Genomic DNA, 15,902 nt, shown 5'->3' with positions numbered 1-15,902 from the left:
TTTTAATATATTGATTTAACTTTTAGGCTTAAGTTGCCAACTCTGAATATGGCTGAATAGCCAATAGAATAGTTTGAAAATTATACCCTTTATTTACTTGATTTTATCTAAGAATTCTAAGAATTTGAGCTGTTTCCAACTGAAGTAATGTTTTTTAAAATTAATCATTAGTAATATTTCAGTGCAATGTTCTGTTTTAATGAAGTAATTTGACATTTGGAGGTTGAATTTGATAAGTATAATAACTACAATACTGAAAAGCATTAAACATTAAATGCATCTCCATCCCCTATGCAGGACATATGCAAGGAGTCTTCCTCTGAGAGAAACTACATGGTGAGTGATATATGGAACTGATCACACAGCATGAACGGAAATAAGATTTCTGTTGGTGAGGGGAAAAGTTAAGAGGTGTGAAAGAGGAATTGGGTTTGTGTTCATCAGGCCTTTTAAAGATTTTTTTCTTATTTCTAAATGAATAGCCAGTCTGCTTTCACTAAACATTTTTGCTTTTAGAAAGGAACTTAATATCTTGATTTATGATTTTAGTATTTGATAAGTTATGAATATTTAATTCTTATTTGATATGGACCAACATGACTTTTTGGAGTCTCATGTGGAAATATTTCCCATTCATACATTAATCATGCTGCTGCTGCTACTTATTTCATCATCATCGTCATCATCATCATCATTATTATTATTATTATTATTATTATTATTATTATTATTATAATAATTACTACATACAGTATATACTGTAGTTGAGGCCAAAAGTTCACATAAACCATGGCTAAAAATGTTCAATCTCATTTTCACACTGCTGGAACTCCACTCATTTAATGTTACCATACATTTCGTTTGGCAACTCACTTAGAGTATCTACTTTATTCACATCGGAGTTATTATATTATTTTAAAACAATCGATTAGAGACATGTTTATTTCAGTTTTATTTCACTATATCAGAACTCCAATGGGTCAAAAGTTTACATGCACCATGTTGACTGTCTCTTTAAACAGTCTGGAAGATTCCAGAAATTCGTGTAGTGACTTTTTGAAGCTTCTGATTAGTCAATTATCATGTAAAAAGACTTTAAAGTCAGTGCCTTTTTGCTCTTGATACCACGGGAGAATCCAAGCAACTCAAACAAGACTTCAGAAAAATATTGTGGACCTCCACAAGTACGGCTCCTCCTTACTAACAAATTCCAAACAACTGAAAGTACCATGAGCATCTGTACAAACAACTGTATGCAAATATACAAATCTTGGGACCGCACAGGCATTGCATCATTAAGGAAAGAGGTACAAATTAACTCCCAGAAATGGGTGAACTTTGGTCCAAAAGGTTCAAATGAACCCCAAGGCAACAACAAAGGAACTGATGAAGGAGTTGGAGGCATCAGGTACCAAAGTACGACCATCTACCATTAAGAGAGTCCTACATCACCATGGCATTAAAGGCTGTCAGGCAAGGAAGAAGCTCTTACTCAAAAGACTGGTATAAAAAAAAGCCAGAGTGGAGCCAGAGTGGCAGAAGATCACCAGGGTTTTGGACGAGTGTTCTCAATGAAACAAAAATTTAACTGTTAGGCCATAATGATCAGTGCTATGTATGGAGGAAAAAGGGTAAGGCTGTTAATCTGAAGTACACTATGATATTTTCATGAGTTGGGCCGGAAATGAGGAGACAGGAGGCAGGCTTGGCACAACTCAAACAGGCTCTTTATTTTTCTGTACTACCTTCGCTTTTCAGTGATTTTATTTCTGCACACACTACACACACACACACAAACACAGAACTCCAATCGGTCAAAAGTTTACATGCACCATGTTGACTGTCTCTTTAAACAGTCTGGAAGATTCCAGAAATTCGTGTAGTGACTTTTTGAAGCTTCTGATTAGTCAATTATCATAATAAAGAGTTCACGCACACGCACACACAATCCGCTCTATGCTGCTCAGCTCTCTCTCTCATGGTTCTCGTCTATCCCCTCTTTATCCTTGCCCCTGCTTACTGAAACACAGAATACTCGTTAGCAAAATCCCGCACAGATGTAGATCCTTACCACTTACTTTTCCCAGCTCTACCATCAGTTTCCAAACCAGCGCTCGACCACACCCCTGCCTCCACATACCCCCACCGCCCAACTCAAGCCGGGGAGCCATCCGGCCTGCCGCCGACCCCCCCACCCATGCCGAGAGAGGAAATGTGCCACAGTCACTGCCCCCGGCCTGTGGACCACCTCAAACTTAAATGGCTGAAGTAAGTGATCCGTGCATTAGCATCCTCCATGTGGTGGAACCACTGGAGTGAGGAGTGGTCCAAACAGAGGGTGAAGGTCCGTGTGCAAAACAAAAAGGAGAGAGAAGTTAGGAGAATGTAAGAGTGGTCTGCCACAGAGTGCAGCTTTTATCAGAATAAAAGCCTGTTAACACCACTCTGTCCACTGAACCAAATCTGGCGCTTCCTATTTAGTGAGATCAGTCAGCGGGCTGGTGACATCCGAATAATTAGGCACCAACCTATGATAATAGCCAGCCAGCTCCAGGAACTGTCTCACCTCCTTTTTGGTCTAGGGTCTCGGGCAGGCTGCAATTGCTGCTGTCTTATTTGGAGACGCACCTGCCCATGGCCCAAGTAGAAGCTCAGATACTGTACTTCCCAAGAAGCCCAGAGTCCCACCCAGCTCAACAATCTCAGGACAGCGATCAGATGCTGCATGTGTTGCTGCCAATCATTACTGTAAATAATAATGACATCCAGATAGACAGCAGCATAGGCAATGTGTGGACGGAAGATTCTGTCCAAGAGTCACTGGAATGTTGCTGGGGCTCTGAACAACCAAAAAGGAAGGGTCACGAATTGGTGTAACGCAAACGGAGTGGAAAAGGCCATTTTCTCACGAGATATGGGAGTCAAGGGGGTCTGCCAATATCCCTTTGTCAAATCCAGTGTCGAATCAAAGCAAGCCACACCTAACCGATCGAGCAGTTTGTCAATGCGAGGCATTGGATACTTGTCAAATTTAGAGATAGCTTGACTTTTCAAAAGTCCACACATAACCAGACCAACCATCTGCCTTGGGTACCAGGAGCACCGGACTGGACCATTCACTGTGGGACTCCTGTGGGACACCCATGTTGCATGAGGCCATGAGCTCCTCCAGCACCACTGTTTTTTTTTTTTGTACGGGCAAACGATATGAGCAGCTGCGTACCACCACACCTAAGGGCATCTCAATGTGGTGTTCTGTGAGATTAATGCAACCGAGTAGAGGCGAAAACACATTGGAAATTTCCGTCTGCAACTTGGCAACCTCCATGATTTGGGGTGGTGAGAGGTGGTCTCCATAAGGGAATGGGTGGAAAGGGGTGAATTGAGCCACTGTTTTTAGATTCACCTCTGCATCTAGCTCCTCCATTTCCAGAAGGACCAGCGCCAAAGCCACGGGGACCACCTCTTTCTCCATGGTTTAAGGTGATTGAGATGGTGTATCTGCCCCGCCTCTCTCTGTTTGCTTCACCTCATAGTCAACATCCCCGACTTGCTGTCTGACCATGAAGGGCCTTTGCCACTTGGTGAGTAATTTGGAGGTCAATGTGGGTAATAATACAAGCACTTTATCTCCCTGTGAAGACTCCCATAGCCGAGCGCCCCAATTATACAGCTGGGATTGACGTTCTTGCGCCTGTAGCAAATTCTCGTGTTGATTGCCCTAATGTGTGGAGTTTTGCTCTCAGCTCAAGAATTTCACTGAATTTCACTTTTGCTATCTGAAGGTCCTTCCTCCCAATTTTCCCTGACGACGTCTAAGACGCTGCAATGCTTGCGCCCATATAGTAATCCAAATGGGGAGAACCCCGTGGAGGCTTGTGGGACCTCTCATACTGTGAATAATAGGGGTTCAAGCCACTTATCCCAATTCCGAGTGACCTTGTGTACGAACTTCTGAATCACAGTTTTAAGGGTTTGATTAAGCCACTTGACCAGGCCATCCTTCTGAGGATGGTAAAAGATGGTACGAATCGATTTAATTCCTAAGAGCTCATATGGTTTGTGAAGGGTGAGTGACTTAAACTTGGTGCCTTCATTGGTCAGTATCTCTTTTGGGATCCCAACCCATGAGATAATTTTGAAGAGTGCCTCCACAACACTGTGTGCTGAGATGTTGCGAAGAGGCATGGCTTCTGGGTATCGCATTGGGTAATCCACCAGGACCAACACAATGCGATGCCCTCGTGCAGTCTTTCCAATGGCCTGATGAGATCCACGCCAATTCTTTCAAAGGGGACCTTGATTAATGGAAGGGGGCTGAATGGTGCTTTTGGGGTGGCTGGCGGATTCACCAGCTGACATTTGTGACTTGACGCACACCACTGGCAAACATCTCTGGGAATGCCTGGGCAATAGACGTGGGCCATGAGATGGCTTATTGTTTTGTCCTGACCTAAATGCCATGCCATTGGATTATGATGAGCCACCTGGAATAACTGCAGCCTGCAGTGCATCGGGGACCCAGACCAATGTCCCCACCTCCATCACGTGGCATTGGTCCTGGAAATGCCCGAGTTCCCCGCAGCACCAGCACACTGGCTCAGGCCTTACTCCCACACCTGTGGCCCCAGAGTCACCAACCTGAAGGGGAAAAGAGACAGACACGGGGGAGAGGGAGGAGGAGGGAAAGTCCGGGTTCGGGGGAAGTTTGGGGAAAAAGGGGAAGAGCGAGAGTGAGAGAGAGGGATTGAAAAGGGGGAGGGGGCTCATCTGCTTCCAGATACGCTGCCAAGTGGTTCTCTGCCAGTTAGATCGCCTCTTCTAGTGATGCTGGATGGTGGCACTGGACCCATTCTCCCGTCCTCTCTGGTAGCCCAGCAACAAACTGCTCCAGCACCACTAGGTCAGCTATGTCTTTGGCGCTATGCTCCTCTGCCAGCAGCCACCTGCAACAGGCGTCTTGGAGCTGTCGGGCGAATGCAAATAGGTGGCTGAGCTCACTGAGCACCAGTGAGCGGAAGCACTGATGGTGCTGTTCTGTGGTCCCATCTTGGAGAGTGTGACATGGGGCATGGTGGTGGCGGTGCCCTTCGGGACTGCTGCTGGAGTACCCGCCAGCTGGACCAGGTTCCGTGGCACCTGCCGGTCCTCTGAGCAGCTCAAGGAGGGCCTGATGTTGCGTCTGGTGGATGTCAATGAGAGTCTTGATGGGAAGGACTCCATGATGACGGATCTTGCTCAACTCCTGGGTTTCGGCACCAGTGTGACACCTTCACAGGGCCAGAAATGAGGAAACGGGAGGCAGGCTTGGGACAACTCAAACGGGCTCTTTAATTTTCTTCACAACCTTCACTTTTCAGCAATTTTATTTCACTACACATAAACTCATGCAAACTCGGCTTTGTGCTGCTCAGCTCTTGCTCTTGTCTGTTTGTAGACAGATATGATTTGTTGGATGGCCATCACAAAGCCCTGACCTGAATCCCAGAGAAAATTTGTGGACTGAAGTGAAAAAGCGAGTCTGAGCGAGGAGACGCACAAACCTGACTGAGTTACACCAGTTCTGTCGGGAGGAAGGGGCAAAAAATCAGATATTGTGAGAAGCTTGTGGAAGACTACAACACGAGTTTAATTCAAGTTCAAGTGATGAAAAGGCAACAACACCAAATACTAACAAAGTGTATGTAAACTTCTGACGCATTGAAACGCTGATATGGTAAATAAAAGCAGAAATAAATCTGTATCTTATCTATTATTTTGAAATTATTATGGAAATAAGTAGGTGCCCTAACTGACTTAATATAGGAAATGTACGGTAACAGGAAATGTGCAGAGAAGTGAAAAATTGAGTTTGAATGTTTTTAGCCTAAGTGTGTAAACTTTTGGCCTCAACTCTATGTACACAGTAACTACACATCATGGTAATCTCTATCAACTGTATCTAATTCACAATGTTTTGTAAAATTAAGTCATTAATTTTGGTGTCAGTATCACAGTATCATTATGTCTTTATCCCCATTAGCCAGAGATCCTGTCTCTATGGCCTAATGAAGTCTCCTTTCATGGAAAAAACAATGCAGTGATAAAGGGGAAAAATCTGGAACTGGTTGTGAAAATTCGCTTCCAAGGTTTTATGGACTGCAGTTTAAAGGAGTGAGTTTTACTGAATGTCTGTGTGCTTGTGTTCATGTGTTTGTAGACAGATATGATTTGTTCTGTGTATCTATTGTTCCCAGGACACCAGTGTTGGAGCGCTCTAATGACACACTGAAGTTCCATATTCCCAGTGGAAACAAAGAAACCGTGAGGGTGTGTGTGGTGACAGCAGATGGACGTTGTCATAGTCATGCCACTGTTACATATAGTTCGCTACCCACCTGTACTGAATTGCGGCCTGGAGTCACCTGGTCCAGGTAGAACACAGATAAAGACAATAATTAACACTCTTAAGAAAAAAAAAATTAATGACATTATTCAAATGTGTCATTCATTTAAAAAACATTATCTCACAATTTTGTTCTAAAGTGTATTTTGATCGATTTTCAAAACCAGACTGTATTTTTCACTGGATTCTCATAATACACAGAAAATACCTTATTCAGTCTTGTGTACATATGAAAACCAGTAAAGCAGAAAGTTAAAGAGAAATGGACTTCCTAAGTCAGCTAGCTTTACTTGGTTGTAGCATACCAAAACTGATCTGAGGAGAAACTATGCTTTAATTTGTACATCATAGGCAAAAAAAAAAAAAAACAGGTCACAGAGCTGGGCAGGATCTTTTGGTGCTCTGATTCTGTGGCCTACTTGGAGATGAAGAAAGGGTTAGTCACTTCCTGAAAGCACTACTGCTAGTTCTGACTGGTTTCAATTCCCTTTCACTTCAGTGGCTTATGCTAAAATATACATATATATATCTGCTTTACAAATAGAACTGCTTTACAATTGTATGCTGTATTACAGTAGCTTGGTATTTAGCCTGATACTCTGCAACTTCCTTCTCTGCTGTACTTAAGTCCTGTGATTGAATAAATTATTGTTTATCTGTCATTCAGTGGTGAGAGGAAGATTCTAGTGTTGGGGAGCCATTTAGAGTTTGTGGATGCAGTCACTATTCTTACATCTTCCAAAGAGATCATACTTAACTCAGACAACAAGGTATGAAATACACAGCGAGTACTGGAAATCAATGTACTTACATCTAACACCATATAACAAACTGCACTGAAGCATGCACAAGTATCTTTAATTTAGGAAAAACATGAAACACACACAAGGAGGTGGGAAGTAGGAGTGCTGAGGGGGGCCGACTTTCAGGATTCCTTTAACTGCACCTGCTAAAATAAAACGTAATACTTGTATATGGATAAATAAATAAATAAATAAATAGGCTAAGAAAAATGTAAAATAGAGTATTTTTTTGGTTTTGAGCCTTATACCACAGACATATGACAACAAATCCAATTTTTAATGAACGACACATGCTTTTTAAGCATTAACAGTTATATTTATTGTTATGGAAGGTCTGCAAGACTCGTGTCTCCAGGACAGTGGAGATTGCACTTTCTGGGTTCTCAGTAAAATGAGAAGCTGCATTTTCTGTCTCTTTAAATTCAAGAGAGAAAAAAAAACACAGTGAGGGAATGTATATAGCTGCTATAATGTAAGTGTAACAGGAACTATCTCCTATTGGGAAACTTGCTGACTTTTACAAGGCACTGACATTGACAGTCCCTCCAATATGTAATAATAAATGTAAAATACACGTCTCCAAAAGAAAACTTGATGATTCTTTGTTAAATCTGTTTTAAATCTGTTGTAAATCTGTTTATCATTAGGCTTAGATTATTTGGAGTGTCTGCCTTCCTGTGAATAAGCTGTTATAGGAACAATGTATTATGAGTCCATTAATATAAATCTGTTGTTTATTAGACTGTTGTTTATTAATAGAAAATTAGTCCAACACCTTCTGTTGGATTGTGGTATAATTATTGAACTCGACACACAATTTATGTTAAAATTCTTAAACTATTCTTCAGGTGTGATGTCATAGCAAATGCCTATGTGTGCTGCATTAAATTACAGCACCCACAATAGAAAATACCTTCCCTTGTCCCCATACACACATCCAAAATTACAGTCCAAATAAAAGCAACAGTTAAGTATCCAAAACAACAACAAAAAAAGTTCTTGCCAAAAATATTATTAATTAAGGAAGAAGGTACCTGATTACTGTACCTATGTGGTTGCACACCCTTAGCAGCAATCAGACCAATGCACATGCTGTTCTACTACAGACGACCAGGCCAATATTCAAACCATAGAAAATTGCAAAATTTAATTTTTTAGCCAGCTGCTCATACAAACATACATTGTAGTTTCTACTGATTGTCTTTTACATTCTCCTAGACCTTTTGGTTTCACACTCATAATCAGAGAGAATTGAGAGATGCCGGGCCATTCAGTGTCTCTCTTAGGGTGGGGAACTCATCAGTGGACTGTGTAGGTAATCTCTCTTACCATCCAGACCCAGAATTCACCAGCTTCACTACCTCTAACGTGGTCAATGACGTGCTTGTCAACATACAGGTAGGACAGGATTTCAGAATGTGATTTCAAGCACACATGTTGTTCTAACTGTGCTGCAAACATTGGCCCTCATTTATCAAGCTGGATACAAACGGGTTTATTCGTAAATTGTTCGTATGAGCATTTACACAAGAAATTAGGTATTCATGGAAATACCATAAATTTGTAAAAACATTTGTATCCTACCCGTGGTCCTGAATGTGTGTAAATTTACACATAAGAAGACTAATTAATGTAATCCTCGTATATAATATAAATATAATCTGCGTGAATTACTGCACTTTTATATCTGGAGTCTATTGCTGAGTTTAAATTGCCTATTTTTATTACGTTTACAGCGTTCAGCACTAAGCCCGAATCCAGAGCAACTGGTACTTTGGAGTCTCTATCAAAAACTCATCCTCATGCTAGTTCACTCGGTCAGGGACTAAGAGTACCATCGAGAACATTTAGTGAAAACCAGTCATTTTATTTTACTGGCAATAATTAAAGAATATGGAAAAATAAAGAAAGTGAGGAAACACAAACCCATACATTAAGACAAATAAAACTAATCATTCAATTATGACTAAAGAAACGGTGGTGTATAAACGGAGGACAGGCCGCTCTGTAAGCCGTAAACAAACACCTCACCTGATGGTGGATTTAGCTCGCTTATTATTATTAATATTTTATGTTATAATTATTATTATTAAAATCCAGCAGAAAATGTTTGTTTTGGCTTATGCAACATTTACACACAACTTTACTAAAAGAGTGATAAATGAGGCCCATTGTTCAGAATAATTCACAAACCAGCAGGTGAAACCAAGGGAAATGAATCCTTCTTGCTTTCACTGCTAGTCCATGAGTGTTAAATTGCATTCACTGAAAGCACAGTTTGTTTCCCTACTCCAATGTGACTCATTTTAATTACAAAGGTTTTGATAAATAGGTACAGAGATGAACTGAATATCCTGAAGACATTACAGACTTTAGTGTAAACAGGCATGTGCCAAAAAAAATCAGTTGGATAGCAGCATATTGTCTTTGTGGATTCATTTTAAATGATCATACTCATTTATCTAAGCTGAGAAGCTAAGGACACTGCATTGTGGTAATATTGCAAAACATATTCGACTCTCACTAACGATATCTAACTTTTATGATATGAAAGGTTAATATCGGCACATGCCTGCTTGCTAACCTGCAGTGGTGTTGGCTAGGCATGTACTAGAGCATTTGTTTTGTGTTTTGATCTTTAAGGTGGAATACTACGAGTGTCATGTGTGTCAATGTAATAAAGAGTGTATTGCTCCCTCTCTCTTATGACTTCTACTTTCTTTCTTTAGAAAAAGGAAGACAAATTGAATTTGAGTGAAGAGGATCTAAAGGTGTGGGGCTTACAGGAAGAAAAGCAGTTTGAGTGTAAAATAGAGAAAGTTAAGTCCAGTGTTGTGATCTGTAAGATTTCAGGAGAAAAGGAAGGTGAAATCAAAGTGGACTCACTCAGGGTATGACTTTATTATCAACTGTTATTATGCAATCCTGCTTTTTAAAAAACACTGCTGAATAGTGGTGCATATGTTCTGTTTGTTTTGTTGTGTTTTAGATTGGGCTTGGCAGTGTTACCAAAATTGTACAGATGGCACATGATGGAATGAAGTATCTGTATACTCTTGTCGCATTAATCGTTTTGATTCTTCTTGGTGCTGTTGGTGAGTATTGACCAGCTTGTGATTTCTATGTTTGATTCTTAGATTATTTGTCCATGGTTACTGGGTCAGCTTGATGCTTAGTATTTCTGTATCTGTCTCCTTGTCTAGCTGGAGTATTTATCCACCGTAAGAGCCAGCAGCAGATGAATGCACAAATGAATGAGCATCTGGAAATGCTGGAAAATGACATCAGAAATGTGATCAGACAAGGTAAATCCCACTTAGAACAGTTTGTATACTGCAGCTCTATATACAGTATATGACATACACTCATAGGAAAAAGGGTTCTTCAAAAGGTTCTTGGCATAATTATGGGTTTGTAGCTTCTATAAACATTTCTAGTTCCTTTCTTGTACAGAAATATTTTGTTGTATGGTTCCAGGAAGAACCATTAAAGGGTTCTTCAGAGGGACCTTGAAGGGTTCTAGATTTTTTAACAGCTTAATAGAACTATAGAGGAAGGCACTGGAAGATTTCTTGAGGTGCTAAGAGACCAGTAAGCTTTTAATTTTTAGTTGAATAGAGACCCTTAAATTGTTTTTAAATGAACTTCTAATTTTAAAGTGATTGTTTTCTGTTTTATACAGGATTTGTGGATTTGCAGACAGAAAGTTCAGATCTTGTTGAAAATGTTGGCGCCATTCCTTACCTAGATTATAAACATTTTGCTTTGAAAATATTCTTTCCTGAGGTTTGTGCATTCTAACTGTCTGATTATCTAATGTGTCACTTGAAGTTATCTTTGTGCTTGAGAGGTAGTGTGTTTTGTGGGTGTGGGATTTAATTGCATTATTTTAATCTATTTTTAGGGAGGGCCTTTAGCAAACCAGATGATCAAAGAAATTGGCCAGGTGAGAAAACCTTTACTGTAACGCCTGTTCAGCTCATACAAACATGGAAACATGATTTAGGGATTTGCTCATTTAGTTTATTTGCAGCTTAAACAAAATTTATGGATGTAGTTTACAGTATAAATGTCTCAGAGGTAATTTCCTCTGATGTGAAGGCATGTGTTGACAGTGCCATTTCCTTAGCAGCTGTGAAAACTTCCGCATACTCTGACTATTTATGTAGTACAGTTTTGTAAATATTAAAGAGGCACATAACACCCACCGACAAGTTGCAGTAGGAGTCATCACATATGTTATGGTTTAATTTAATTCAGAGAACTCAGAAATGAAAGAAAACAGCATTACTACTCCAAGAACACTCCCATTATCTAAAACTAAAATTACTGTGTGTCTTGTTATGATTAGATTGATCAGTGTGAACAGGTTTAATTTGTGTAACTTCGTGATTGTGATGCCTTTTATCATGCTTTTACTCAAAATGTTTTCCACCACTGTTCAAACCAGACGAGAGGCTTAATAATAATCTGCTCAAGCATGCATATGATAAAGTAGATCTGTTTTTACAGGATTAGGCAACTCATGGAGTAGAGCTATGTAGCAGTTTTGGACTTCCCTAGCTTCATGTATATAAAGTATTGAATATGATAGCTTTCATAATCTGAGTGTTGGTTCTGATGTTCTGATCAGGATGCAGTGAAGGCAGAGATGGATGAGAGATGCCAAGCTTTCTCTGCACTGATTCGAGATCAGACATTCATCACATGCTTTGTCCGTGCTCTGGAGGAGCAGAAGAGCTTCGGCGTAAAGGACAAGTGAGTCTGCCAGCTCAGGCCACAGATATCCATGCAAAGAGGAAACTACTGTAGTGGCTTCTTGGCCAAAAAAAAGTAGAAGTTATTTTTTTCCCTTCTCTTGCAGTGACCTTTGAGCTTGATCAGTTCTTTTGGTTCTTTGGTTGTCACAAAGAGCTTGCTTTAACAATGTCTTTTGCTTCATGAGCAATATGTTATAAATAATAAATAAAATTAAATGTTGTTTAAAACAAACAAATTATGAATTGACATCAAAACAGTTTATGATTTCTTGTGTGTCTCTCTGGTCAGAGCATATAATATATATCAAAAATCCAACATTTTAAACTTGCTGATGAAGTTTTTTTTATTCAATTTAATTCAATTCAATTCAATTTTATTTGTATAGTGCTTTGGATATTGTCACAAAGATATTTGGATATTGTCGCAAAGCAGCTTTACAGAAATATATAAATTATGGATATAAATTTTAAATTTATATATTCATCCCTAATGAGTGAGTCAGAGGTGACAGTGGTGAGGAAAGACTCCCTGAGACGATACGAGGAAGAAACCTTGAGAGGAACCAGACTCAAAAGGGAACCCATCCTCATCTGGGTGACACCGGATAGTGCCATTATAAATAATTCCCTTCTATAACTGTAATCTCATGTAGCTTTAGGCTCTCCATATGGGGCCACTGGCGTAGCATGTGTAGCTGAACAGAGAGAGAGAGACAGAGGGCGATTCTTATAAATTCTGCTCTGCCACTGCCACTCTTTGTGATCTTATTGGTCTGTTTGTCTTCTCACACTGGCTCTCAGGTGTACAGTGGCATCCCTGTTGACTGTAGCGCTGCATAGTGACCTGCCATACCTCACGCAGCTGATGGAGAAGTTACTCCAGAGTCTAATGGATCAGCCCAGCAATGCTCAGCCCAAACTCCTGCTGCGTCGTACAGAGTCTATTGTAGAAAAACTTCTCACCAATTGGATGTCCATCTGCCTCTATGGCTTTCTTAGGGTCAGTCCATACTTTCAGTCACATGGAGTCACATGCCTATCTATTTGATTGACAGGTAATACTGCAAACTGATATGTGTGCTCTTGTGTGATATTTTCACAGGAGTCGGTTGGTCAGCCACTCTTTCTGATGGTATCAGCTCTAAAAGAGCAGATTTCTAAAGGGCCAGTAGATGCAGTGACTGAGAAAGCTGTGTACACACTGAATGAAGACTGGCTCCTGTGGCAGGCTCAGGGCTTCAGCTTCAGCCTGCTGGTTTGCTCCTTTCTTACTTCCTGCTATTTACGCTGCAGTTCTCACATTTGTTATGGATCTTTCCTTTTTGGCTCTCAGTTTGTTCCGACTGTGATTCTTTGGTGAACTTTTTTAATTGCAAATTGTTGCAAATGTTACCACTGTCATTCTGATCACAGTTTTCTGGTGTCAGTATTTTCTATCCTTTTACCGTGTCTCCAAGTTTAAGGATCACTTTGCTGTGTCCCTGTTGGATGTTCTCATTGTAAAATTAAGAGGTAAAATTATCTCTTTTGAGGTGAAATTATAGAGAGGACACTCATTTTTTTGGTCAGTTAATTTACAATCCCTGATTAAGATCTAAATTGTATACATTTTACAAATTTTACATCCTGTGTATTGTCATTCATATAGGTCTATCAATTACTTATTTGCCAAAGCTTTTGAGACCCTAGGCTGCTTTTAAATGGCACATGAGAGGAACAAAATCTCATAGATCTAAAAAGTCCTGTGCTGTGGGTAAAAGATTCTACCTTCAGTCCTTAATTGCATCCCAAATATGTGTACACTTTAAATATCTGTATGAATCCCATACTATGCAATGGGACGCAGATTCCATTAGACTAACACACAAATATAGTTATTATAACCATTAATTCTCCACCACGTTCTCCTGCCTGTTACAGAAGCTGAAGGTGCTGTTTGCTGTGGGGACAGAGGGAGAAGTGAGTGAACCACTGGAAGTCAACGTTCTGACATGTGATACAATAGATCAGGTGAAGGACAAAATCCTCCAGACCTTCCAGCACAAGTTTGGCTTCCGATATACTCAACAACTCAGAGACATTGGCATTGGTCAGTATATATACCTGTAATCCTGCTCTGCAGTCTGTGACAGAAACAACACATATAGAGTGCCATGCATAAGTATTCACCCCCTTGAACTTTTCCACATTTTGTAGTGTTACAACATCAAACTGAATTGGGATTAAATGTGTGGCAGTCTGTGAAAACCCTTCACATTTTCTGCTTTACATAATTCTGAAAACTACAAGTTTGCCTGAACTGAAATATGTTTATCTTTTGCACATATCCCAACAAGAAGTAAAGTTGTAGTATTTTAAATTGTGGATACCTCCAAAAGTGAAAACGGAGAAAATCATCTAATGATTCCATTCCAATTCTACTTAAAGACTCTTGCCTACTTCTACATTTATAACCAAATCTAATGGAATAACAACATAACTGCCAGATTTTAAAGAATTATATGTGGGATAAAATAGGAAATGCTGATTATAACTTTGATTATCAGCATCATCCATATCAGTCTCTGTCTCTGCATTTATTCACTCACTGATTATTCAGTCAGTTTTGTGCAGTTGGCTATATTTATTGTTACTGATGTCTTTTATTAGGTCATTTAAGTATTTTCAAACACTGTCTGCAGTCATCTGACTGTACAGAGTGTGTAAACTCTCTTATCTGTTTGATGATGATGTGACAGAGCAGGAGAATCATAGACATTTTGACAGCCAGTGTTTGATCACAAATTGAATTGATTCTGTTTTGCTACTGTGTGTAACTCTCCAAAAACCTGCTCAAACTGTGAGAAAAGCAAGTTTTTACTGCTGTGTATTAAAGTGAATCCTTACCAGTGTGATCTCTGCAGACAGATGTCAAGATTAGAAAATAACCAAAATAAAAACATTTCCACATCATTTTGGTAAAACACATTTTCTTAAAGTAGAGTCAAATGTCAAAATATATTATTGACCATATTATCGGTCAAAACCCGACTTTTTGGCTCCTCTGTGGCCCAACAGAAGTGGGTTCGCCCTATCGTCTGGAGATTGCTTTCAAATCCCAGTGATGCCACAGCCATCTGTGGCTGTGTTCTTTGGGTGGGAGGGGCATACTCTCTCTCTCCTGTCAGTCAGAGTGATGCTAGCCAATCGTGGGTGTCTGTGACCTCATGCATGCAGAAGAGGCTAGCTAGTGCTTTCTTATGAGTGCGTTACACTGCCCTGTGATGCAGCGTGAGCAGCAATTTGAAAAAGATGAGGAGATTTGCTTCATGTGTTTCAAAGGAAGCATGTGCTTGCCCCACTCTCAAATAAAAGCAGTTTGTTTGTTCTGGTGTAGCCAGTTGCCATCAGTATTCACATAATTAGTTGAATGAAATCGACATGTGTGTAATTAAAGTGACACATGATCTCAGTATAAATACAGTTGTTCCTGGAAGAGCCCAGAGTGTGTTAGAGAGCATACCTAAACACACAGCATCATTAAGACCAGTAGATATCAAAACAATCTGGGACAAAGTTCTGGAAAAATATCAGTCTTCACAAATACATCCTGTGGATACTTGCTGGGACGCAGTAATGTTGCTAGGGTCTGTGGGTGTTTCAGGTCTTTCAACATTAGACAGCCTTGCCCAGGTGACCCAGCCTGGGGTGTTCAATCCCCAGCCTGCATCCAGAGCCACCTTGTGTCTCTCTCTGTGGCATCAGTAATAGATGGCCCTCCTTTTTTCTAACCCCACTATGCCTAGCTGGGTCAGTGAATGGTCTGCAAAGCCCTGGCAGCCGACCTCTGTTGGCTCACAGTGAGTGTTCCAGCCCTGGTTCTTGCATTTCTCCACCAACTCCTGGCACGCTTCCTTTCATATGCCCCTTCCCAGGACACTGACAGTTCTACCATGATTACCTGTCCGGTGGTAT

The 15,902-nt window shown here is 40.3% G+C and overlaps 1 protein-coding gene across 1 annotated transcript in view; it reads left to right on the top strand.

Moving 5' to 3' along the window:
- The window catches only part of plxnc1 (plexin C1), a 38,580-nt gene that overhangs the window by 9,075 nt on the left and 13,603 nt on the right, over window positions 1–15,902 (top strand). The window contains exons 9-22 of the mRNA XM_026919232.3: window positions 298–336; window positions 6,023–6,153; window positions 6,237–6,413; window positions 7,053–7,155; window positions 8,407–8,586; window positions 9,918–10,079; window positions 10,178–10,283; window positions 10,392–10,493; window positions 10,871–10,974; window positions 11,093–11,134; window positions 11,822–11,946; window positions 12,750–12,948; window positions 13,051–13,203; window positions 13,869–14,037. Coding sequence (XP_026775033.1) covers window positions 298–336; window positions 6,023–6,153; window positions 6,237–6,413; window positions 7,053–7,155; window positions 8,407–8,586; window positions 9,918–10,079; window positions 10,178–10,283; window positions 10,392–10,493; window positions 10,871–10,974; window positions 11,093–11,134; window positions 11,822–11,946; window positions 12,750–12,948; window positions 13,051–13,203; window positions 13,869–14,037 — 1,792 coding nt within the window. The remainder of the gene's footprint in view (window positions 1–297; window positions 337–6,022; window positions 6,154–6,236; window positions 6,414–7,052; window positions 7,156–8,406; window positions 8,587–9,917; window positions 10,080–10,177; window positions 10,284–10,391; window positions 10,494–10,870; window positions 10,975–11,092; window positions 11,135–11,821; window positions 11,947–12,749; window positions 12,949–13,050; window positions 13,204–13,868; window positions 14,038–15,902) is intronic.

Source organism: Pangasianodon hypophthalmus, chromosome 9 (genome assembly GCF_027358585.1).
Source record: "Pangasianodon hypophthalmus isolate fPanHyp1 chromosome 9, fPanHyp1.pri, whole genome shotgun sequence".
Classification (NCBI taxonomy): domain Eukaryota; kingdom Metazoa; phylum Chordata; class Actinopteri; order Siluriformes; family Pangasiidae; genus Pangasianodon; species Pangasianodon hypophthalmus.
This window is presented reverse-complemented; position numbering and strand designations above follow the sequence as displayed.